General features: G+C 60.2%; 2 protein-coding genes across 5 annotated transcripts in view; one reads left to right on the top strand and one right to left on the bottom strand.

The window, feature by feature from the left end:
• The window catches only part of PKP2 (plakophilin 2), a 219,915-nt gene that overhangs the window by 36,377 nt on the left and 157,801 nt on the right, over positions 1 to 25,737 (bottom strand). The gene's annotated exons all lie outside the window — the stretch shown is intronic.
• Positions 1 to 25,737, top strand: part of BICD1 (BICD cargo adaptor 1) — a 55,805-nt gene that overhangs the window by 20,515 nt on the left and 9,553 nt on the right. For all 4 annotated transcript variants that reach the window (XM_056107779.1, XM_056107778.1, XM_056107781.1 and 1 more), the window contains exons 2-6: positions 10,061 to 10,273; positions 15,722 to 15,874; positions 18,620 to 19,024; positions 23,160 to 24,248; positions 25,314 to 25,465. In XM_056107779.1, the coding sequence (XP_055963754.1) occupies positions 10,061 to 10,273; positions 15,722 to 15,874; positions 18,620 to 19,024; positions 23,160 to 24,248; positions 25,314 to 25,465 (2,012 nt within the window). The remainder of the gene's footprint in view (positions 1 to 10,060; positions 10,274 to 15,721; positions 15,875 to 18,619; positions 19,025 to 23,159; positions 24,249 to 25,313; positions 25,466 to 25,737) is intronic.

Raw genomic sequence — 25,737 nt, 5'->3', positions numbered from 1 at the left:
CCCAAGTTTCAGGGCTCTGGTGTCCCCGGCTGCCTGGTGGCAAGGGCCTGGCTCGTTGGCTGTTTCATGCCCTCGCCCATCTTAGAGTGACTCTGAGTGAGGCCGCTCCTGTCAGGGAGCACCGCTAGGGCGGGTCCCGCTCATGCCCCTGCATTCCAGCAAGAACGCCATCCTCTGTGGTGGCAGGTGAGCCCAGGAGGTTGGGGGTGGGCCGGACGGCCGTGTCCGCAGCACTGGAGATAAGCCCCGCCTCCCGGTGCTCACACGGCGTGAACCGTCTCCTGCCCCCCTGCACCCGCTCGTGCCCCCAGTTGTCGGGTGCCTGCGCTCACCCCCTGCTGTGCAAGCAGGAGAGGGCAGTGAGGGCGAGGACGGCTGTGGGTGGCTGCTCTGTGCCTCCTGCCTCCTGGGGAAACTCCAGTCACACCCGGGGCCGCACCGCTCCAGGAGCTGTCAGCCGTGGGCTCTGTGACGGCTTAAGACCCGCGCAAGGTCGCTCAGACGAACGTGGCGTCCAGGTCTCCGCGGACACTCCCTCAGAGAGCTGCACAGGCTGGGGATCCAGTGAATGTTGGGTGGACAAAGGACGGGAGTCGTTCACCCGCAGACGGTTCTGCAGAAGGCTCCCGGGGAGGAGTCTCGCATGAGGCAGACAGGCACAGGGTCCCGGTTTCCGTCCTTTCCCGTCGGAGGACAGCCGTGCTTGGCCACCGCACACGCGTTCCGCCCTCGCCGAGGCCGGAGTCGGAAAGGCGTCAGCGTCCTCCTTACAGACCCTTTGCGGCCCCCGCCCGCCGTGCGCCCTGCCCAGCCCGTGTTGGTGGGTCACGGCAGTTTCCTCTGCATGTCTGTGGTGCGGGTGTGAGCCCCAGGGAGAGACAGCAGGCCTGCCCCGGGCGCTGTGGTCCCGCCACGGGTGCACGTCTCTCAGCAGCATTGTCCCCGTCTCCCTCTGGCAGACGCCTTCCATCTCTCCCTCTGCCTCCCTCCCTCTCTCCCTCCCTCTCTCCCTCCCTCTCTCCCCCTCTATGTCTCTGTCTCTATGTCTCTCTCTCTCTCTCTCTCTCTCCTTTTGGGCATTATGGTCTATAATACAGATAGATACGAGACTAATATCCAAGGCCAAGGAAAACAGGGGCCAGGAGGACTGGTCAGTGGTCGGGAGCTCCCCCGAGTGTGTTGGGGGCAGAAGGCAGTTAGGTAGGGAAAGGACCAGTATGATGTTAACAACTGGACGAGAATCGAACATTGGGAGTAGTCAAAGGGATATGCGCGATAACCTTTCTTTATCTTTTATCCAGAAAATTGTGGCCAGTTCCTAGGTGCCGTGAATAGTTTTAGATTTATTCCAAGCCTCCAGACGCTCCTTTCCAGACCCAGCTGCCTCCGCGGCAGTTTCCCGGTGTTTCTGTCCTTCCAGCCCGTGACAGGTGGTGACCTGCCCCAGTGGGGGGATGGTCTCTGCTTCTGTGCAGGGTCCCTCTCGCCTGTCAGCGCCACCAAGGGGTCAGTTTGTGAAGCCCAGAGCAGCGTTATTAGTGGAATTTTAGAAACAGCAAAGACTCCCTTTATTAGACTGGGTTTTTATTGTTTTGTTGTTGTCATTGTTTTCTGTTTTGGGCCACACCTGGCGATGCTCAGGGTTACTCCTGGCTCTGCACCCAGGAATCACTCCTGGTGGTGCTCAGGGGATCATACGGGACACTGGGGATCGAACTTGGATCGGCCGCGTGCAAGAACACTCTCCCCGCTATGCTATTGCTTCGGCCCATACTTAATTTTTTATTTTTTTGGTAATTTTATTGAATATTCCTAGGCTTTTATTTATTATATGTTATTGTACAGCAAAGCCTGGCAAGCCACCCATGACATATTCGATATGCCAAACACAGTAACAATTGTCACAATGGAGACGTTACTGGGCCCGCTCGAGCAAAATCAATGAACAACGGGGGGACAGTGACAGTGACAGTAACAGATGTCATTGTAAATAGTAATTGTAAATATCGTGAAAAAGCCTCTGAAAACCTTAGTGGAATTCTGATTGAAATTACAAATAGTCTCATTCACAAGCCTGGACTCTATGATTCTCAGTGACTTACAAAGTTTTCTTCATGTAGGATTTGTACCTTTCCTAAGTATTTTTAAAATTTTTTTGTAAATAGAATATTAAAAAAAATTTTTTTTTAGTGCCAGGGATTGAACCTAGGCCTTGAGCACGCAGACAAGAGCCCCTCACTGCCCACGTCCTGGCCCCTAGATAGGGGGCTTTAGGATGTCCCACTTGGACCTGCGTGTTACTAGGATGAAGAACCATTGCTGTTCTAGAAGGTCATTGTTTCTGAGCACATATTTATTATCTAAAGAACTTCCTTTTATTCAAATTTTAGTGTTGGTTACTGCTGCCTGTCGGCCCCCGGGGACTAGGTGGCCTGGACACTGCCCAGGGCCCCACGCGGCCAGACCGGCACTCCTGCTTGGGGCACGTCCCCAGCATCCGCAAGCATAAATTGACCATTCTTTCTTTTTTTTTTTTTCGCTTTTCTTTTTGGTTTTGAGACCACTCCTGTGGGGCTCCAGGGACCAGATGGAGTCCTGGGGCTTGAACCTACGCCAGCCACGTGCAAGGCAAGTGCCTGCCTCTGTGCTGGTCTCCAGCCCCCGTTGCTACGTCTCTTTTTCTGGAAGGAGCCGCACTCCTAGCTGGGCCCCGGGGACACCTGTGTCGTTCAGGCCCAGGGGGGCTTGGGAGCTTTCAGGCCCACCCCTCGGTGGAACTCGGGGCCAGGCTCTGCCACTCAGCTGCCTTCGGGCCGTTTCTTCTTCTGCCTTTATGTGGAAGGTGGATCAGGCTTGTCTTGTTCACTCTTTCCTCCCCGTCATTGTATCAGGCAGGGCGTCACTTCAGAAAAATGCCGGCACTTTCTCAAAAGTCACCCACAGCGGGTGGGGCGTTTGCCTTGCACGCAGCTAATCTGGGTTCGATTCCCAGCATCTCATGTGGTCCCCCGAGCACCACCAGGAGTAACTCCTGAGTGAAGAGCCAGCAGTAACCCCTGAGCATCGCCAGGTGTGACCCAAAAAGCCAAAAAAAGAAAAAAAGTCACGCACAAATGAGCAGTTACACCCCTAGGTGCAGGAGCACGAGTAGCTGACTGTGTGAATGAATTATACTGTTTTATTTTCTTAGGGTTCAGGGCCACGCCCAGCAGTGCCCAGGGGCTACTGGGGGCATCATAGGCAGTGCTGGGGGGCCAGCTGGGGTTGGCCGCGTGCTGCACCGCCTCACCCGCCCACGGCGTCCTATTCTAAAAAGAGTTCAGGGCAGCTCCACTCTGAATTCCCCCACGTCCCGCTCTGGGTGTCTGGCTTCTCTCCCTTCACTTTATAGGATTTTCTCTCCTCTGATATTTCCAGGAAAAACAACAAAAACAACAAACTGTTCTACTTTAAAAAGAAGTTGGGGGCAGATTCAATAATCCACTGTCCTTTTCCTTTTTAAATTTTGTTCCTAACACTGGCAAACTCCAAAAATCCATGAATTTCTGCTCCAATAAGTTGGGAAACACCCCAGTTGTTTTCCTTTTCTCCTTTGAAACAGACTTACTGGACTCTGTTTGCTATGTCATATCCTAAAAATCCGCCATTGTAAGTCCCCGCTCGTCACTGTTCTCAGTAACTTCACCCGGACGTGGCGTCTGCACCTGTCACCAGAGGCCCGAGTCTGGGTCTCTCTGAGCCAAGGGAGAACATTGTCTTTCTCCCAGAGGCTCCTTCCTGGCCGCTGGTCACTCCCTGTCCCCTCCCGGCAAAGGCAGAGCTCCTTTGGCCCACTGGGTTGGCCTCTCCTGGGCGCTGGGCTTCCACGGGGTCAGCCTGACGTGGCCTGGTGACTGGCCCTGCCACCTGCCCCTCCCCAGACCACTGAGTCTGCCCCCCCAGTTTGGATCCTCCAGAGCCCTTGGCTTTATGGGTGAAGCCACTCCCAATGTCACCGCAGTTCTGGTGAGGGCCTGGGTCTCCCTTCCTCAGGGCACGAGGGGGTGACTGCTTGTTTGTTGGCTGACGTGGGAGGAAGTGCCGGCATCTCTCTGGAGTGGCCCGGCCACTGTGCTTCTAGCGTCAGGTCTCCTTCCTGCACGCTGCGCCGGCCTCTCCCGTGGGGTGGGCTGCAGTCCACGGGCAGCTCACCGGGACGCATGGATGGTGGTTGGCAGGCGCACACGCGTGTGCGTGTGCATGTGTGTGCGTGTGCATGTGTGCGTGTGCGTTATGCGTGTGTGCGTGTGTGTGCATGTGTGTGTGCGTGCGTACGTGTGCGTGCATGCGTGTGTGTATGTGTGTGTGCGCGTGCGTGCGCGCACGCGCGCGTGTGTGTGTGTGTGTGTGTGTCCGGTCACAGTACAGAATGTTTCCATTGCCCCAAGTCCCCTGGCCCCCTACCCCTTCTGCTTCCACCTCTAGCAGCATCTCAGGACCAGCCTGGGCCTGGGAGTCGGTTCTGTTGGCATCTATCGTGAACCCGTTCTTGGAGTCTCGTTGCTCCTGTCCTGCCTCACCTGTGCTGTCCTTGCTGAGGGAGTGCCAGTGTGTGGACGTGCCTCCCTTGTCACCCCTTAGCCGGTGCTGTACACTCGCATCGCCAGTAGCTTACAGTTCTCAGGGACCAGTGAGAAGGGGGTGTTCTTGTCCAGGACCCATGGGTCATCCAGGCCGCTGACGTGTCCACTCTGGTCACTGAGGTGTCCACTCAGGCTGCTGACGTGTGTCCGCTCAGGCCGCTGAGGGTGTCTACTCTGGCCGCTGATATGTCCACTCTGGGTGCTGATGATGTACCTCCATTTAAGCTGCTGATGTGTGTCCCTCCCTGAGGTGATATACATCTATCTGGACTGGTGACTGTGTCCATCCAGGCTGGTGGACATGCACGAGTTCCCAAGTGATCGTATCAGACCTGGCCTCAGGTCACTCACCCCTCCAGGTGGACCCCACACATGTGTCCCCACATCCTCTGCGCAGTCTTGCCTGCAGGACAGCTGGGGGTGGCCGCGTCCCTCCTGTGCACACGTGTGGACCCCACCTCCGGCCTCTTCCCGGAAGCTGCTGCTGGACAGATGAGCGGGGGATAGACAGAGTGTCCCCTGTCCACTCTGCTCTGCAGGAAGTAGGGAAGAGACGTGTGGAACAGCCCCGTTCTGGCCAGCCTGTCCCACCAGAGCCCCCTGCCCGGCCACACTGGTCTCAGCCGGAAGGTCCTTTGGGATACGGGCCTGAGAGCATCTGGGGGCGCACACATTCCCTGCCCACCGTGGACCCGTGGGCAGCGTCCCCTGGGCACCGGGGCCTTTCAGACGAGCCGGGACCCTGTGTTCCCTGGGGAGGAGCAGCTCGGGCCGACCGCTTTGTAGTCGCAGTTCGTTATTATGGGTTTTTGTTCTGTTTGGGGGCCACACGTGGCTGTACTTGGGTCCACTCCTGGCTCTGCATTCAGGGACCAGTCCTAGCCGGGTTTGGGGGACCCCGTGTGCTGTCAGGAACAGGGCCCTTGTTGGTGGCATCCAGGGCAGGTGCCCTGCCCCCTGGACTGTCTCTCTGGCCCCATGGAGTTGGGATTTGTTTCTACGATTCCAGTATTATTGTTGTTATTTCCGTGTTATCATCCATTGTTATTGCCATTTTCTTTCGGGCTCTGCAGGAGCAGAACAGCCGCCCTACAGGGTGGAGGTGCAGTGGGGAGGGTCAGAGTGGGGCAGAAGGAGTGGATAGAGCCTTCCCTGGCCAGGAGGATGAGTGGACAGAGCCTGCCCTGGCCGGGAGCCATCCACTTTCCTGTCACACAGTCGGTTCCTTCTGGCTCTTTCTGAGTGTGTTGTTTGTGTTGGGGGGCCACGCCTGGCCTGCGGCTCCTGTATGAGACCTTGACGGTTGTGTCTTGTGTGACTGCTCCTCTCCTGATGTGTGAGTGTCTGGCTGGGGGCTGGCGCGGCCTCTCCACAGAGACGGCCCCTTCCCAGCCCCCATCTGCCGTGGACAGTTCCTTTCCTCGAAGTCTCAGAAATCACTCTGAGGACATGGAGAGTGTGGGCCTGAGGCAAGCTAAAGTGTTACTACAATTCATCCTGAAATTTGGGGACCGTCACTAGCCGGGCTGTGACAAGGAACACAAATCTGTGTCTTTTCTTCTGTTTTTCCAGATCTCGGGCAGTCTCACTGCCAGCAGTCTCGGGCGGGGTCGCCAGCAGGCTCTGGTGGGCCCTTGTTTACTGGGTCTCTGCAGCTCGGCCAGGTGTGGACCCCAAGCTGCAAACCAAACCAGCCCTTCACCCCCACCCCAAAAAGCACAGTTGATCTCTCTGTAGTGACACAAGATGGGGTGTGGGGAATGCCATGCAGACGACACGGCCCGCTCACTCTAGTTTTGGGTCACAAATCCGTTCAAAGTCTCAGAAGGGGGGCTGGAGCCATAGCACAGTGGGGGGAGCGTTTGCCTTGCATGCGGCCAATGTGGGTTCGAATCCCAGCATCCCATATGGTCCCCTGAGCACCGCCAGGAATAATTCTTGAGTGCAGAGCCAGGAGTAACCCCGGTGCATCCCCGGGTGTGACCCAAAAAGCAAAATACAAAACAAAACAAAAACAAAGTCTCAGAAGGGCTGCCCAGCTGGTCACGGTCAGCTCTGAGAATTGGCGGGGGGGGGGGGGGGGGGGGAGGCGAAGAAAGTGCATTTGTCCTGCAATGACGGCACTCCTCCTCCTCCCCCTCCTCCTCCTCCCCCTCCTCCTCCTCCTTCTCCTCCTCCTCCTCCTCCTCCTCCTCCTCCTCCTCCTCCTTGTCTTCCTCCTCCTCCTTCTCCTGAAGAAGAGTCGTGTTCGCCCAGATTCAGAGGGAAGAATTGCTGATGGCTGTCAGTGTCACAGACCCAAGGCAGCCCAGTGCTCTCTCCCCACGAGGACTGGAGGGCTCTTCCCAGACTGAGGGCAGAGGCAGCGTCTGCGCACCAGCTGAAGGGCGCTACCACACGGGCAGCAGTCCCGGGGCACGGCCCAGTGGGGGGCCCCCACCCCCGCACCCTTAGCAGTCGAAGCCTCTGTGGGTGACGGTTCTGCCTGCCGCGTCCGTGAGCTGGGACCATGTGGGTCCCCCGGGAGCAGAGGGGCTTCATATTCCTGTTCTGTGTCGATCCTCGAGCGCTGGTGGTCCCAGGGAGGATAAACAAATACCCCCAACAGTCCCGAGACTCTGTGTATGGTCGGTGAGGCGAGGAACTCACACTTGGCTGAGCCGGGCTGATCCCAGGCCCTGCCGGGAGTCCTCCCCGTGGGCAGAGCCAGCTGTGCCAGCTGTGCTCAGGACTTTTCACTCTGTGCTCCGGGATCCCCCTGGTGGGCGGGGGCTCAAACCCAGGTGGGCTGAGTGCAAGGCAAGTGCCCTCCTCACTGCACTGTGTCCCCGGCCCAAGGCTGCCACTTGTAAGGTCCTTCCCTTTCCTTCCTTCCTGATGGTGCTGTGGTGATCGGGGCTGGACAAACGCAGAAGTGGTGCTCCCGGGGTGTGAACTCACTGAGTAGCTGTGTTGGCTGTTTCCAACCACAGCCTCATGGTGGAAATGGCCCGTTTAACGGAGAGCTGCTAGCATACTTATAGCACAGCTATAAGGGGGTGGAGGTAAGGACATAGGTGTGATTGATCATAGGTAAGACATCTGAAAGTTTGCATAGATCATTTACATAGATGAAACAGGAAATTCTCTTTTGGGGAGATTAAAGCAGGGAGACACTCTGTCTCCCAGGGACCCCTACATTGCTTTTATCTTTGCCTCTAGTTGTATATGTTATCAGTACTTGCAGTTCTTAGGAGGAACCCAGTAAGAGACAAGGATCCCAACACTTAGCTCTCTGGGCTGTGAGAGCAAGCAAGGCTTTTACCGTAAACCCCAGACCAAGTCCTCGGGCCAGTTCGGCTTGTCCTTCCCACGGGGGTCCTGTCTCTTAAGTCTAACAGCTGGCATCGAGACCCTGCATTTATGCTTTCTAGACTGTCCCGTTTCGATGCGGGGGGAGCTTTGCCACTCGCCCAGGTCCATCCCAGTCCCACGGCGGGAGCTCCCTTTTGGGGTGTTAGGAACTGCAGCAGCTGAAGCCTGAGCCAAGTAATTATGACCAAGTAATTATGCCCAGGAGTAGATATATTTCAGTCAGTCAACTCCCAAATATTAGGATCACGGCATTAACGGTCTTTCTGTGTTTAACCAAAGAACTTTGCCCTATAGCAAACTATAAAAGGGTCTAGGGGAGACAGAAAAGCAGGTACGGATACACAGCACTTCAGCTACAAAGCAGGACAGATACAAAGTTTTGGCTTATAAGTAATCAAGACTGACTTGGGGAACTGTTACAATGAGAGGTAAACTGCTAAGGGAAGGTTGAAGTTACTTTAACTAAATTAGGGGTGTTAGCAAGGGCACAGCAAGCTTCTCTGGGAGGAGGGAAGGGGGCAATTCAGTGATAAGCCTAAAGCACTTAGGATTAATATCCAACACAAAGGAAAGGTTGAGGATAGACTAACCAAATTAGGGATGTTAGCAAGGGTACCACAAGCTTCTCTGGGAGGAGGAAAAGGAGCAATTCACCCGTGAAGACCAAAACACTGAGGGCTAATATCCAACACCGGAGCTCCCTGACTATGCTCACGGGGGTCCCTCCTGACTGTGAGCTCATGGGGGTCCCTCTGTTTGCTTGCGGTGCACCAACCTTCTCTGCTGCTCACCACGGGTCACTCCTCTGTGGTGCTAAAACACACATAGCATTTCTGGTCACTTCAGAGGGAAATGGACAGACATGCGGCCCCTTGTGCAGTGGCCGCCCTGTTCTCTCTGACTGTGCAGTGGCCAATCCATTCTCTCAGGCTCTATGCAGTGGCCGCCCTGTTCTCTGACTGTGCAGTGACCACCCTGATCTCTCTCTCTGGCTGTGCGGTGACCGCCCTGTTCTCCTCTGACTTCAAGCACAGGAATGTGACTGAGTGATTCTCCTTCTGCTGTGCTGTGGCACCCTGACTGCCTCAGTGCCAGCACTCTAACCAAGGGTTGTTTTCATTCGTGAAAACTAGTTCTGCAGGGCCAGAATGACAGTGCAACAGGGAGGACACTGGCCTAGCACACAGCCACTGGGTTCGATTCCTGGAGCCCCATTGTTAGGGCACGACTCTGGACCTGCGACCGCAAGCAAGGACCGCGCGGGAATGCAGTCAGCAAGCAGGTAGTTGACTGAGCTGGCTGGCCAGGGTCAAGCCGTCGGGCCAGACCCCGAACTTCTGCAGAGGGGATCTTCTATGGGCCTTCGCTGGCTGGTACAGCAGAGCCCGCGCATTTCATAGCCAACAGATTTGTAAGAACATATACGTTCTTAACCAATCCATTTAAAAGTACCTCACTCCTTAGCCTATAGATCCAAAGGTCAGCATTTACGTACATCGGCACTGTGGCTAGTGGGTATCTCCTGACTCAGAGATTTGGTGATCTTCTATGTTTACCTGATTCCCTTTAATTTACAGCTCATGGTACCTGCGTTGGGGTGGGGATGAGGGAAAAGTTACTAACAGAGGTACAGATAAGGAAGGGTCAACAAATGGAGACAGAGTTTACATCCCAGTTAGGAAGAGTCAACAAAGGGTTTCTCACTAAGGCTCTACTAGAGGGGGCAGGAAAGGAAGAGTTACTACTTAGCAGAGTTTAGCTCTGGAATTTTCCTCGGGGTCCCAAGGGACCTTACACCCTTAAGATCCTCCAGGAGTGATCCCCGAGCACAGAGCCAGGAGCAGCCCCTGACCACCGTGTGGCACAAAAATGAAGGAAGTTCTGCAGGTTGCTCTGGAAAGAGAATGACGGCGCGACTGCCCGTGGCCCCTCGCTGCCCTGTGGGTGCCTTTCGGGTGTGTCCCCCTCCTCAGCCCCTTTCCGGAAGGCGTCTGCGGCCCCCCTGTGCCCTGCGTGGTGGCGCGTGCTTTGCGCGGAGCCCCTGGGGCCTGCAGACTCACGTCGGTCCCTTTCCGCACCCGCAGGCCTTCGGCCAGTCCTTCTCGGTCCACCGCAAAGTTGCCGAGGATGGCGAGACGCGGGAGGAGACGCTGCTGCAGGAGTCGGCGTCCAAGGAGGCCTACTACCTCGGCAAGATCCTGGACATGCAGGCAGAGCTGAAGCAGAGCCGCGCCGCCGTCAGCAACGCGCAGGCCGAGAGTGAGCGGCTGGCGGCCCTGGCGCAGGACCTGAGGGAGGTAGGAGGCTGCGCGTGCACGTTTGTGTGTGTGTGTGTGTGTGTGTGTCCCTTCCCCAGCCCACCCCCGCCTCTGGCGCTCCCGCCCTGAGGGTTGGGAGCTGCGGTTCCCGGGACCCACAGAGGCGCTGGGTGCACGTGGGGCCGCCTGGACGCAGGAAGGGCCTCCTCCCCGTGGCCGCGTCCCCCGCCTGGCTGGTGCCAAAGGACTGGGGCAGAGCCCCCCGGGGGGTGGCGGGGGCTTCTAGCTCAGGGCGCCTGTCTCTGGGGAAGGAGACCCGGGCTGGGCTGGGCCGGGGGTCCTGGATCAGCTGGAGGGGCTGCAGGTGACTCAAGGCTGCAGGCCAGGCCCTGAGGAGCAGCGCAGAGGGTGCAGCCCTGCATGGTGAGCTCCCGAGCTCCTGCCCCTTGCCGGGTTGGGGCCCACCTACTGCCAGCCTCCAGCCCCCAGGGGCCCCTGGGCACAGTGGGGTGGGGTCCTGACGCACAGTGGGCTTGGGGGAGACACTGAGAGGGGGTGCAGGGTCCCTGCCGTGGCGCAGTGAGGGACAAGGTGGCTCCCCTACCCCTGCAGGCGGGAAGGGGCCCGGGGTGCTGCCCTCCCCCAGGACCCCCAGCCCGGCCCCCCAGGCTCTGCCTTTCCTGTCCACAGCCCAGCCCAGAGAACAGAGCGGTTGGTGATCCAAGGCTTACGCCATTGGTTGGTGGGTGAGTGGGTGGGTGGGCCACACTTGCGGGTGCTCAGGGCTCACCCTGCCTCTGCACTCAGGCCTCGGGGCCATGCGGGTGCTGGGGATGGGCCTGGGCCCATGGTCTACTCTCAGCACCTTCTCGAGTCCTGTCTTGCCTCTGAGAGACGGCGGGTTTGGGAGCTGTTCTGGATGTGCCCCCGATGTGTGTCGGTGGGTGTGGTCGGCAGGCAGGCCGGCTGCTGCTCTCTGCTCCTGGCGATGGGGCTCCTCCTCTGGTGCTCCGCAGCCTGTTTCTCTGTCCTGCTGGTCTGTGTGTCTGTGCCTTCGCCCAGCCCACACAGGGTGATGAGCCGGGGTGCGGATCGCTAGGCCATGGGGCCCCCCGTGGCGGAAAGGGAGACGGGTGCAGGGAGGCACGAACGCCCCGAACGGGGCCAGGCCGGGCTGGGCCCTGTGCTCCCCGGTGGGCTCGGCGCGTCCTGGTTGGATTCTGGGACTTTGTCTTGATGTCTTCAGTGTCTGCGGTTACGGCGCTGCCTTGACCAGCCCAGTCTCCTGCCTGCCCGTGCTGGGCTGTCGCGAGTGCCCCGAGAGTGAGAGCACACACCCGGGGGCGAGGCGATAGAGAGAGAGAGAGAGAGAGAGAGAGAGAGAGAGAGAGAGAGAGAGAGAGAGTGTGTGTGTGTGTGTGTGTAGTTCCGAGGCAAGTGTGTGTGTTTGTGTGTGAAGCCCTGAGGCAACCGTGAGAGAGAGAGAGAGAGTGCGTGCTGAGGTGAGTGTTTGTGTGTGTGTGTGTGGGGGGGGGGGTAGGTGAGGGGAGCCCTGAGGTGTGTGCGGGGTGTGTGGGTCTGGGAGCAGGGCCTGGAGCTGGGGTCTTATGAGGGCATTTCGGAGCCATCGGTGCCCGGGTCCCAAGACCCCAGACAGGCGTGTGTGGTGGGCAGGCAGAGCAGGGCCTCTGGGCACTGCCAGAGAAGAGAGAGGCTGTGCCAGGTCAGCCTGGTCAGCTGCAAGGGGTCTCCGGGGAGGAGGGAGCAGCCCCACGGGACCGTCTAGGATGGCCTCAACAGGGGCCATCCCGGAAGCTGTCTGAGGCAGAGGTGACCAGGACGGCTGGCGGGTCTAGGGCCATCCGCAGGGCAGTGGGTTGGAGTGGCCGTCCCGCTGGGAGGGCCGGCCCTGCTGCCAACGGGGGTGGCTAGCGGGCGTCAGCCCCCAGACCGAGGGTCTCCCCGAGGCAGGGGAAGGCGGACTCAGGTGTGCCCGGGCGGGCGCTGCGACCCGTTTGCCGCCGTTGGTTTTCGGTTTCAGCCTCTGACAGCCTGCGGCCCGCGGGTGCACACTCAGCACTTCCCGGCCTCCCGCCCGTTCCCGCTCGCCTCTGTGTCGTGGGGCGTCCGGTTTCCAGAGAGCAGCCGGACTGAGAGCCTGTGCGGCATCCGACTCTCCCCGGGGAGCTTAGAGCCTCATCTGCCCGTCAAGGGCCCTGGAGGCGACCCCGTTCCAGGAAGGTCACAGCCGCTCACGCTCGGGAGGGCAGGACGAGCGTCTGAGACAGCGCTGGGAGCACCAGCGTCCCGAGAGCCATCATCACCTCCCGCACCAGCTCCCCTCCCCCGCCCCCTGCTTCCCCTCCCCCCTCAGCTCCCACACACACTCACTCGGCAGTAGGGGCAGTAGTCGGAGAGACTTGGATCTAGAAGCCCTCTGAGGGGGTCCCGCCAGCTGAACCCCTCTCAGAAGGCAGAGTCTGTATCTCATGAGTCTGGGTGTCTCTCCCCAGGCTGGGGCCGGCTCGCCCCACATCAGCGGCTGGTTCTGCTGGTGTGAGCGTTTCTTTCTGTTCGGGAGGCCCCTCCCAGGCCCAAGACGGTCCCGCTGGCCAGCCTGGCAGGCTGAGCATTGCATTGGGGGCCTGGAGGGCGGCACCCGGGCTCACCCGGACCCAGGCGCCTTCCTGGACGTGGCCTCCCACGTGGAGGATACACCGTCCATTTGTCCTGCCAGGACATTCGCTGGGAGGACAGGGGAGCCCTCAGGAAGACCCGGACCGTGGCCGTGTCCAGCCCCTGCCTGGTGGCCTCGAGGTTGGCAGCCCGGTGATGACGCTGCTCTAACTGCACGCGGGACTGGGCTGTCGGTCCGTGGGGGAGAGCCGCGGGCTGGCCCGCTCGAGCCCCAGCCCCTGTCCTTCAATGGGGCCTCGGCAAGTGGGGGCGTGGGGGACCTGCCCTGGGAGACCTGCCCACCCCCTGGGGAGTGCGGCCTGAACCCTGGAGTCATGCAGAGAGAGCAGGCGCAGCTGGTCAGACCCTCCGAGTTCTTTGCACACAGACACTGTTTTGGGAAACCATAAGAAATTACTGATTTTTTTTGCTATTGTTTGCAATGAGTTTTCTTAGTTTATTTTTATTTCCTCCGTTTATTTTTAGGTTTTTTTCTTTTCTTTTTGGGTCATACCCAGTGATGCTCAGGGGTTACTCCTGATTCTGCATTCAGGAATTACCCCTGGTGGTGCTCGGGGACCCTATGGGATACTGGGAATCAAACCCGGGTTGGCCGCCTGCAAGGGAAGTGCCCTACCCGCTGTGCTATCGCTCCAGCCCTCCTCGGTTTAATTTTATTGTATTTTTTTTTTTTTTTTTTTGCTTTTTGGGTCACACCCGGCGACGCACAGGGGTCATTCCTGGCTCTGCACTCAGGAATTACTCCTGGTGGCGCTCAGGGGACCATATGGGATGCTGGGAATCGAACCCGGGTCGGCCGCGTGCAAGGCAAACGCCCTCCCCGCTGTGCTATCGCTCTAGCCCCGAACTTTCTTCATAGTTTCCTTTTAATTGGAGACGTTACTGGGCCCGCTCGAGCAAATCGACGATCAACGGGAGGGCCTTTACTTTACTTTACTTTCCTTTTAATCAAACTGGATTGATGATTTTCCCCCTTTTGTTGCTGTTTTTTGGTCTTGGGCCATGCGCGGTGGTCCTCGGGCGTATTCCTGGCTTTCTGCGCAGAAGTGACCCCTGGGGGTGAGGGGGACCCTGATCTCTTAAGGGCACGCGCTTCCGTTCCCAGGACGGCGGCCCTGCGTTTGGCTCTTCCCGTGAGAGGCGCCTGCGCCCTGTCCAGCCCCTGGTCCCCACGAGCCCCAAGGGCTGTCTCCCAGACCCCTCCTCTCTCGTGTGCCTGGAGTCTGCGCCTTCGTGGCCACCCCGCCTGAGCAGCCTGGCTCCACCGTGAAGCGCCGTGTGCTCCCGCGAGCAGCCCAGGCAGCCGGGCCCAGGCCCTTTGTAGAAGCTGCCGCTTTGCTCTCACAGTTCCCTTCAGTCTGATCTGAGCAGGGCCATGCCCTGGCCACTCCTGCAGGCACAGCCGATGTCCCCACGGGTGCTGCAGACCTGCACATGAGGCCCGTTGGCACTGTGTGCCCGCCTAGGAGGCTGTGCCCAGGTGGCTCCATCCCCCCTCCAGGACAGGCCTCTGCCTCCCGCAGCCCGGCCCTCCGCCCCCAGCCCCGTCCTGCTCGCGCCTGGCTCTGCCCCGGCCCATGAGCCTGGGCCGCCCGCGTCCTGCAGCCCCGCGCCCTTGGGAGCTGCCTTCCTGCCACCCTCTGCCCGAGCACACTTGGGCAGGGCCTGAGGCGAGGCGAGGGACAGGCTGTGTGCCCGGCCCTGCTGCTCCTGGTCACTCGAGGTCTGGGGGTGGGAGGCTGGACCCTCTGAATAGCAGCAGGGGGTGTGGGAAGCGGCTTGAAGAGCATCGGGAGCTGAGACCCCACCTGGCCCCCACCTCTCCACCTGCAGCATGCGGGTCACGGGAAGAGACGCCCAGCAGACACAGGGCTGCCCTTGAGTGGACGGGTCGCGCCTGGACGCTGTTTGAGTGGAACCGCCCCGGGCCGGGCTCTGTGTGCTCGGGAAAGCTCGTGGGGTGGACCCTGCCCTGGGGCTGCCTCCCCAGCAGCTGAGTGAGAGGGTGGGCTTCCCAGAGCCTGCGGCCCCCGCCCCATCCTGTTCATGCAGCCGCTCTGGGCCCTGTGCCTGCGTCTCCCTCTCAAGGGTGTCGGCCGCCTTTTGGGAAATGTTTTGTGACTTCCTGTCCGGGTTTATCTGCTGCATGATGCACATGCTGTGTATAAAGAGCCTTAGGGCCTCCGGGGCTGATGCGGTGGGAGTCACAGTGATGTGACGGAGACATCCAGGGCTGGAGCGACAGCACAGCGGGGAGGGCGTTTGCCTTGCATGAGGCTGGCCCCGGCTCCATCCCCGGCATCCCATATGGTCCCCTGAGCACCATCAGGAGTAATTCCTGCGTGCAGAGCCAGGAGGAACCTGTGAGCATCGCCAGGTGTGACCCAAAAAGAAAAAAAAAGGAGGAAAAAAGCAAAGAAAAAAAAAAAACCCACCTATAACCTAGGCCTTGGCAGCCCCGGGGGCTCACGGGGCGGGGACGGGGTGGTCCTGGGCTCTCCCGCTGCTGCTTCTGCCAGGTCTGTCCTGGGCTCCCAGGCTCCCCGGCACCTCTGCGTGCGGCCTCTGCTGTGGGCCGTGGAGCCGGTGCTCCAGGGCCCTTGCGGTGACCACAGCGCGGCTGGGAGTGTCCCCGGCAGCAGCGCCCGCACGCCTGCCCGTGGCTGCGCCGTCCTGAGCCTCCGCGCCGCCCGGTCCGGCCGCTGCCCTCGGGCGCGTGGTGCTCCCGGGGCTGGCCGTGCTCGGACTTCCCGTCCACGCCGTGCTGATGGCGCGTGTCTGCCGTTCCAGAGCAACGAGATGGTGGAGCTGCAGAGGGTCCGCATGAAGGAGGAGATCCGCGAGTACAAGTTCCGGGAGGCCCGGCTGCTGCAGGACTACACGGAGCTGGAGGAGGAGAACATCACGCTGCAGAAGCTCGTGTCCACCCTGAAGCAGAACCAGGTGTGGCACACGCACCGCGCCGGACACGCGCCACACGCACCGCGATGCACACGCAGCACATGCGCCGTGCCGAACACGCACCACACGCGCCAGACCGTACACGCACCGCACACACCACGCCATACATGCACCACACGCAACCACACTGTACACGCACACCGCACATGATAGCATAGACGCACACGACACACCACATCATGAATTCACACTACACCACATCACGTATGCACAGCACGCCAGACATACCACATCATACATGCACACCACATGCACATGCACCACACCATACGTGCACACCCTAAATACCACGTCATTTGTGTGTACTACACCACACACCACACCATACAGACATACCACAAGCATCACACTACGTGCATATCCCGCGCACCACACACACTACACACACCAGGCCGTACATGCACACCTCACACCACACACGTCACACGCTTACACTGCTCACACCAAGTCGCACATGCGCGGCACAACGCACGCATAGGGCACAAACTCCTTGCACGTTCTACACCGTACACGCACCCCCAGCACACGTCCAGCACACCCCACACACACACGGTGCCCGTCCCACACTTTCTCCCCCTGGAATGGTGTGTGTGAGCCCCTGGCATCGCTGCTCAGGCTGGCGTCGAAGGAGACCCAGACGGGTTGAAGCCGGCTTCGTGGATGAGGGCGACCTCAGCCTGCAGCTGTCGGCATTTGCTTCCAGAGCTGGTTTGGCGTCTCTGATCAGTCTAATCTGACAACTTCCTTTCATTTATTTATTTGCTTTTCATATTTTGTTACTTAATCACTGTGAGATAGATCCTTACAAAGCTGTTCATGGTTGGGTTCAGTCACACAGTGTCCAACACCCGTCCCCCACCAGTGTACGTTTCCCAGCACCAGTGTCCCCAGGGTCCCTCTCGTCACCCCCCACCTGTAAGCCTGCCTCTATGGCAGGGGCTTTCTCTCTCTCTCTCTCTCTCTCTCTCTCTCTCTCTCTCTCAACCTGACAACTTCTAAACGTGGGTCTTGGGGCCGGGGAGGTGGCTCAATGACAGAGCACATGCTCTGGATGCAGGAGACCCAGGCTCAGTCCCTGCACGGCCCTGGTCATGGTCCCACACCGCAGGAGTCAGATTGAGCACTGCTGACTGTGCCCCCAAACAAGACGACAAAGATAACTGAAAGCCCAGGGCTTGGTGTGGGCCTGTCGGTGTGAGCGAGCAGCTCGGGTGGTCCCTTCCCTGCCCTCCCCCGGTTCTGTGCTCCCCTCCCCCTCCCTCTCTCTTGGTCTCTGCGCAGGGTCCTGGCGTGCTCTGACGCTGGGTCTCACCCCTCCTGCTCTCGGCCACGTGAGCCAGCCTGTCCCGGCCAGAGAGGCCACGTGGAGGGCAGGCGGGGTAGGAGTGGGGGCCGGGGCAGGGTTGGGGGGGGTCTGTCCCAGGCCCTCAGAGCCTCCGAGGTTGAACCAACGCCAGCGTGAAAGCCAGAGTCGGAGCCGCGTGGGTCAGCGTCGTGGCTCCATCCGTGTGGCTCCTGTCCCACCCGCTTACCTGGCGAGCACTCGCTCAGGAGGGAATTCCGACTCTTCCGGGAAGGGGACGCTGGCTCCTGTGTGGGAAGCGTCTCCTCCTCCTGAGCAGGGCCAGCTGTGGAGAGAAGGCGTGGAGGAGCGTCCCCTGGGCTGGCCGCTCTGGGGCACCCCACAGGGTCTGGGCACTGCACTCTGCAGGGGGCAGGCACCTGGCTGGCCACAGCCACAGCGACTCCTCCACTTCCTCCCCAGCCCTCAGACACGCTTGGCGACCCCACCCCCAGAGAGGCTCCTTGCTGCTGCAGTACATAAGAGAAAGTTCTCGGGAGACAGCCTGGAGGTGTTGTGAATGGGCTGTGTCCGGTGTTCACGGGCGTCTCCAGAGATGTGGGTAGCTGACCAGGCACACTGACCTCCTTTTAATCACCTGCACCTCAGAAGGAAAGTTCACGAGGCCACGGACAGCTTTCCGTCTTGAGAACTGAATTTATATTGTTTATACTTATTATGATAGAACATATTTTTGTATACAAGTCTGTCGTCTTATTTTGTTTATAGAACATCAAAAAGTATATCAGCTATCGGGGCTGGAGAGATCATGCAGCAGGGAGGGCATGTGGCTGACCCGGGTTCGATTCCCAGCATCCCATAGGGGCCCCTGAGCACCGCCAGGAGTGATTCCTGAGTGCAGAGCCGGGAGCAAGCCCTGAGCGTCCCAGGCTCCAAAGCAAAACCAGGAGTATGTCAGCTATAATCAGTCATAATGAGTCATCACATTATATAGTACATATAATGTGATATGTGTACATTGTATGTACCATGACGTGCATACTGGTGTGCACACGTGGTCCACGTGTGTTGTTACACTACATGATATAGCCATAATACACGTGTACTGGACAAGCTAATATAGGTACATAGACACACATGCATATTACCGTGTCAGTGTGATGTGTATACCACACGTGGGCGTTCACATAACGTCTGGCCACCTCACATACACGTGTGTTTTCCAGGGCACATGCATAGTATGTGTGCGTGGGGGGTACGTGTGTGCAGTCCAGCGTCCCATAACGCAAGACGCGCTGTGGTCACAACATGTGCACGTCGGCACGCCCTACCACGTGGGCCACGCAGGTCACGATGGACCCGGCGTGGAGTGGACACACGGGGCGGCAGGACGCCCGCCTCAGACCGCCCCGCCGCCCCTGCAGGTGGAGTACGAGGGCCTGAAGCACGAGATCAAGCGGTCGGAGGAGGAGGCGGCGCTGCTCAACAGCCAGCTGGAGGACGCGCTGCGGCTGAAGGAGATCGCGGAGCAGCAGCTGGAGGAGGCGCTGGAGACGCTGCGCGTCGAGCGGGAGCAGAAGAACTGCCTGCGCAAGGAGCTGGCGCAGCACGTGACGCTCGGCGACCACCCGCTCAGCCTGGCCGTGGACGGGCTCAAGCTGGCCGAGGAGGGCGGGGAGCCCAACAACGACGAGCAGCTCAACGGGCACCTGCACGGGCCCCTGAAGCTGCCCGGCGACTACCGGGCGCCCTCGCTGCGGAAGGCCGAGTCCCTGCTCAGCGAGCTCAACATCTCCGAGATCCAGAAGCTGAAGCAGCAGCTGGTGCAGGTACCGGGGCGGGCTCCTGCGGGGCCGCGGGGGACGGGAGGCCCGGGTGCCTTGGTCCCTGACAGTGTCCCCTCCATCCTGGTGACTCACATTGTCCCCTCCATCCTGGTGACTGACAGTGTCCCTCCATCCTGGTGACTCACAGTGTCCCCTCCATCCTGGTACCCTGATAGTGACCTCTCCATCCTGGTGACTGACAGTGACCCCTCCATCTTGGTGACTGACAGTGATCCCTCCATCCTGATCCCTGACAGTGTCCCCTCCATCCTGGTGCCCATCCGTGGGTAGCTCACCAGGCACACTGACCTCCAGTGCCATACCTCTGAAGCCTGGACTGATGTAGTTATTCTTACTGGAAGACACTGGATTTATAGTGTCCCCTCCATCCTGGTGCCCTGACAGTGATCCCTCCATCCTGGTGACTGACTGTGTCACCTCCATCCTGGTGCCCTGACAGTGTCCCCTCCATCCTGGTGCCCTGACAGTGTCCCCTCCATCCTGGTGACTGACTGTGTCACCTCCATCCTGGTGCTCTGACAGTGACCCCTCCATTCTGGTGACTGACAGTGATCCCTCCATCCTGGTCCCCGACAGTGTCTCCTCTGTCCTGGTGACTGACAGTGTCCCCTCCATCCTGATGACTCACAGTGATCTCTCCATTCGGTCTGGTGCCCTGACAGTGGTTCCCGGCCTACCAGCCTCCTGACTGGCTCCCCGTGGTGGCTGGGTTCTGTTCCCCAGAGTCTGAGACTGCATCGTCCAGCTCCCAGGGTTGTGTCCATCAGGGTTAGTCAGTTCTAGCTCAGGCCGAGAGTGAGCGAGAGGCCAGGCCCGAGGACCCGTCAGGCCTCCCTCTGGCCGCAAGGGCCCTGTGTGCGGGCAGTGCTACCCAGGTCTGTGCTGTTTCCATTGCCTGAACCAGGTGGGAAGAAAGTGCTTCCTGGGAGGGACTCCGTGCTGATGCCTGCCCGCACACACCGTGAGCTCGCGTCCAGCAGGACCAAGTGACGGCATCTCAGCTTCCCTGCCATGCCGTGGGGTGGACGCCAGGGGCCGGGGGCCAGGGCTCTGCTCCTGTCCTCTATTTGCTGCCCACAGACGGGCCCAGCTTGGGAAGAATCGTTGGGGTGACCCCAGAGCTGCCCCTGCTTCCCGGGCCATCTGGGGACAGCAGGGAGTCACTGCTCATGGCTGTCCTCCTGGCCCGGGGTCGTAGCACAGAGTCTCTCCTCCGGGCACTCCCGGCCTCTCTGCCTCTGCCCCCCCCCCTTTGCCCTGGCCGTGCCTGCAGGTGGGTCCAAGTTCCCCGTCCTGTCTCCAGGGCACGGAGGAGCTCTCTCCCGCCGTCTGGTCCATCTGTACCTGCAGGGTGGGTCAGGGACCTCCGTCTCCTCCCTGCCTTGTACTTGCAGGGGCAAGTCAGTGACTTCCCCCCCACACACACACCTCCCTGCCCTGTAGCTGCACGGCAGGTCAGGGGTCCCTGTGCTGCCTCCAGGACGTCTCTCCCACAGGTGCTGTTGGGCGGGTGCCCCGTGCGCTGGAGGCAGCATAGGCCATGTGGGGTCCTTTGGGTGCCCGCATGTATCTCCCTTGGGTCAGGGATGGGCTGGGGGACCTCAGCTCTGCAGAACTATCTCCCGTGGGGGCTCTGGAACGGTCGCTGGTGTCGGGTCCTGCATGGGGAGGCTCCAAGTTCATGGGTGTTGGGCTGAGGGCGTCTTGGCTGCACCTCCCCAGGGTGCAGGGGCCGGCCCTCGCCTACCTGGAGTGCCCAGCACCTGCCGGTCGCATGGCCCGGAGTCCGCTCCAGTTCGGGTGTGGACAGGCTCAACCAGCTGTACTGCCGGCACATCCGACCTGGCGGACCGTCGGGACCATCCACCCCACAGTTTGTGCGGGATGTCCAGGGGCAGTGAGTCCAATCTTGACGATGTTCTCATGATCCGATTTAACCATTGTGCTCTAGGAGTTCAGAAGAGCTTGAGGGCTAGTGCGCCCAGACCAGGGAAGTGTGGCGATCCGAACGGTCCCTTCTTTTTGATGGACAGACAGGCAGCATCACTTTTACCCTCTACACAGGTCTCGTGATGTTTATTGCTTATTTAGTTTTAAAAGCTTGTTTTTAATGATTTTTTTTATTGGATTAAAGAACCGTGACGTTCAAAGTCATTGCTGGTTGCACCTACCCCAGCCCCAGGGTCAGCGTCCCTCCCTCCAGTGCTCACACCCCATCCCAAACACACACACACACACACACACACACACACACACACACACACACGGCTGCACAGTGCTCCCCGGGTCAGCGGCCCAGCTGAGGCCTCGTGTCCGAGTGTGCTGGAGTCCGTGTCTGGCTGTGTGGCTGTGTTGCTGTCCCACAAGAGTCGAGAGGACGGTGCAGGTGCTAGCCAGTGCCGTTGCCTCTGAAGCCTGGACTGATGTAGTTATTCTTACTGGAAGACACTGGATTTATAAACCTGCAAAATCTCTTAACGCATAAATGGTTCTCTCTGTGGAGGGGGAGAACGCTTTATTTTATTCCCAGGTAACGGTGTGCTTTCTGCCTATTTTTATTTATTTATATCTTCTTTTTGGGTCACACCCAGTGATGCTCAGGGGTTACTCCTGGCTCTGCGGTGCTCGGGGGACCATATGGGATGCTGGGAATCGAACCCGGGGCGGCCGCATGCAAGGCAAACGCCCTCCCCGCTATGCTATCACTCCAGCCCCTCTGCCTGTTTTTAATGACGAAACAGAGACCTGATATTCTCGGTACATAATCACGCCACCTGTAAAATAACAAAGCCAGTGTGTTACTCAGACGAATGGCTCATTTTTGAAGTTTCTATTTGGAACGCTTTATAAATTATTCTTTTTTTTCATTTATATTAGTGAAACACCATGAGGTAGAGTTATAGACTTACAAATTTTTGTGCTTGGGTTTCAGTTATACAATGATCGAGTACCCACCCCTCCACCAGTGCCCATTTCCCACCACCACAGATCCCAGTATCCCTCCCACCCCCCATTCCCCCCATCCCACCCTGCCTCTGTGGCAGGGCATTCCTCTCTGTTTTCTCTCTCTCCTTTTGGGTGCTGTGGATTGCAAAAGAGGCAATGGGTGACATCATGTTTGGTCTACAGTCTACTCTCATCACGCATCTCCCATCCTGGGAGGATCCTCCCAACACCCTTTATTTGGTGCTCCCTTCTCTGTCTGAGCTGCCCTTTCCCCTAGCATGTGAGGCTGGCCTCCAAACCATGGAGTGAACCTCCTGGTACTAATCTCGGCCACTCTTGGGTGTTAGCCTCCTATTTTGTTACTTTATGTTCCCCAGGTGAATGCAACCTTTCTATGTCTGTCCCTCTCTTTCTGACTCATTTCGCTTAGCATGATACTTTCCATGTAGAACCACTTGTATGTAAATTTCATGACTTCATCTTTTCTAACCGCTACATAGTACTCCATTGCATAAACATACCAAAGTTTCTTTAACCAGTCATCTGTTCTTGGGCACTCAGGTTTTTAAATTATTCTTTTAGATCTACATTTACTCTACGTTCTCTGCCTTTTATACTACAGACTTTCAAATTGGTTGCCTGTCTATTTGGGGTGTTCAGTGCTTATCCGAAGGCAGCAGTTACGGTAGTTAGTATTATTTAATAAAGCGACTCGGCCCTGGGAAGGAGAGCCCACCTCTCTCTGCCCGGGGCATGGATGGTCCGGAACCCCGGGGAGAGGCTGTCTTCAGCCTCTGCTTCTCTCGAAGCTGAATTCCGTTTCGGCGAGTTACGGGACAGCCGGAGCGTCTGAGTCGAGTTCAGCTGGCGTGAGTGTGTGCACGCGTGTGGGAGAGCGAGCCGGGCCTATGTGCACCGCGCGGTTCCTGCAGAGGGAGCCCACTCCAGCTCAGTGGGAACCAGGGGGCCTTGGCCATGCGGGCATCCCAGGCCCGGACCCTCCCTTGCGTGGATCCCCCACGCGGTTACGCGGTTCCCTCGAACGGTCTTGACGGTGCATCGTGAGGAGCGTCCGGGGAGACGCCACGTGGCTGAGGGCCCAGGCAGCGCAGGTCCGGTCGTCCCGGGTGCGGTGCCAGGCTGCCCGGACTCACGCCCTGTCCCCCGGCAGGTGGAGCGGGAGAAGGCCACCCTGCTGGCCAGCCTGCAGGAGTCGCAGACGCAGCTGGAGCACACCAAGGGCGCGCTGACGGAGCAGCACGCACGCGTGCACCGGCTCACGGAACACGTCAACGCCATGCGGGGCCTGCGCGGCGAGCCCCGGCCCGAGCCGGACGGGGAGAAGGGCCAGGAGCCGGACGGGGAGGCCCACGACTACGAGGTGGACATCCACGGCCTCGAGGTCCTGGAGTGCAAGTACCGGGTGGCCGTGACCGAGGTCATCGGCCTCAAGGCCGAGATCAAGGCGCTGAAGGAGAAGTACAACCAGGCGCTGGAGGCCTTCAGCGAGGAGAAGAGCCGCTACGAGGGCCGCGTGCAGCGCTACGCCGAGCAGGTGAGCGGCCTGGAGAAGGCGGCCCGGGACAGCGGGGACAAGGCCGAGCGGGCCGAGCGGGAGCTGCAGCGGGTCAGCGGCCTGGCCAGCGAGAGCCACGGCACGCTGAGCGCAGCCCAGGACGAGCTGGTGGCGTTCAGCGAGGAGCTGGCGCAGCTCTATCACCACGTGTGCCTGTGCAACAACGAGACGCCCAACCGGGTCATGCTTGACTACTACCGCCAGAGCCGGGCCACCCGCAGCGGCAGCCTCAAGGGCCCCGACGACCCCCGGGCGCTGCTCTCCCCCCGCCCGGCCCGGCGCGCCGCTGCCGCCCCCGCCGCCCCCGCCACGGACACGCCGAGCCCCGCCGCCGCCGAGGCGGCCCCCGGGGAGGGCGCGGAGCCCGCCAGGACGCCCAGCGTCTCCCCGGTGATCACCGCCCCGCCCTCCTCGCCCGTGCTGGACTCCAGCGACCTGCGCCGGGAGCCCATGAACATTCACAACCTGCACGCCATCGTGCGCGACCAGATCCGGCACCTGCAGAAGGCCGTGGACCGCTCGCTGCAGCTGTCCCGGCAGCGGGCGGCCGCGCGGGAGCTGGCGCCCGTGGCCGACAAGGACAAGGAGGCCCTGATGGAGGAGCTGCTGAAGCTCAAGGCCCTGCTGAGCACCAAGCGCGAGCAGATCGCCACGCTGCGGGCCGTGCTGAAGGCCAACAAGCAGGTGACTCCCCGCCCGCACCCGGCTGGCACGGGGGAGCGGGTGGGCCGGGCGGCGCCGGGCAGCTGAGACCCACGGGGGCTGCAGGGAAGGTGCCGAGAGCGAGAGCGAGCACAGGGGGTGCGAGGTGGGTGGCCCGGCTGGTGCACACCTGGGTCTCGGCGCCAGGGGCATGACTCCAGGGCCGGCCGGGCTGCTGCACACCAGCGCCCAGCTGCGCCCTCGTGTCGGTGACCAGCAGGTTTCCCGTCCGAGTGCTCGTGGCCGTGGACAGCACGCAGCGCAGTGTCCAGTCCCGGCCAGTGTCTCTGCAGAGGGAGCCAGAGCCCCACCCCCCCTGCTCCCCAGAGCCGCACTGGGACCCGGTGACGTGCCGTGTCCCCCTCAGCCGCTGGGGAGCCACTGGCCCCTTGGAAGGCATCCTGCCGTCGGCTTTCCTTAAGACCCGCAGCCGTCGAGCGCCCCCTGACTGCCGTCTGTGCCTTGGGGCTGAGGCCCCCTTAGTTGGGTGGACGTGCCAGGCCGGGGCCACGCGCCCCCTGACTTCGATTACCCCCAGCGTGTGGGAGGCGGGACCCACACAGGCAGAGCCGGCTCGGCCTGGGGAGGGTCATGGTGAGACCGGGGCTTCTGGAGCCGGGTAAGCTCAGGCCCTGGGGTGCCGGGACCTGCAGGGCAGCTCTGGGCACACGGCAGCCGGCGGCCACGCTGGGCATGCGGGGCAGAGCTGACGGCATGGGCTCCCCCACAGCCCTGCGCCCCGGCCTGCCCGCCACACACACTCCCGGTTTCTGGCTGTTTCTCTATTGGCCGTTGCGGGATGTGACGCATCACACGTAGTCCCACGGGCCAGTGGTGAACTGGACACTGAGGGCCGCCCCCCCCTCACAGCCAAGGTGACCACTCTACTCCAGGGCAGGAGGGTAGTGAAGCCAGGCGGGTGCTCGCTGAGACGCCGTCCCTGCTCCAATGACTCGGGGGAAGCACAGTGGCCGTGGAGGGTCCCCCGCGAGCCCCCTGCCCGGTGAGGGTGAGTGTCACGGGAGCTAAGTGCTGTCTCTGCTCCAGACGGCCGAGGTGGCCCTCGCCAACCTCAAGAACAAGTACGAGAACGAGAAGGCCATGGTGACGGAGACCATGACGAAACTCCGGAACGAGCTGAAGGCCCTGAAGGAAGACGCCGCCACCTTCTCCTCGCTGAGGGCCATGTTCGCAACAAGGTACGCATCCCGGGCACGCGGGACCCCAGGACACGGCTTGGGCAGCGGCACATGGCGGGGGCAGGGAGAGCCGCTGAGCGGGGTCAGCGTCCCGCAGAGCAGGTGCTGAGCCAGGGGCACGAGTGGGTGTGCTGAGCTTGCGTGTGCAGTGAGCCCCATGTGTACTGAGCCCCGTGTGTGTACTGAGCCTGTGTGTGAGCTGAGCCCCGAGAAGGCTCCCACCGTGTGCTACCAGCCGCTGGCATTTGCCTCCACCGAGGGGCTTTGTGGCC

This window comes from Sorex fumeus, unplaced genomic scaffold, assembly GCF_029834395.1.
Source record: "Sorex fumeus unplaced genomic scaffold, SorFum_2.1 ptg000177l, whole genome shotgun sequence".
NCBI lineage: Eukaryota > Metazoa > Chordata > Mammalia > Eulipotyphla > Soricidae > Sorex > Sorex fumeus.
This window is presented reverse-complemented; position numbering and strand designations above follow the sequence as displayed.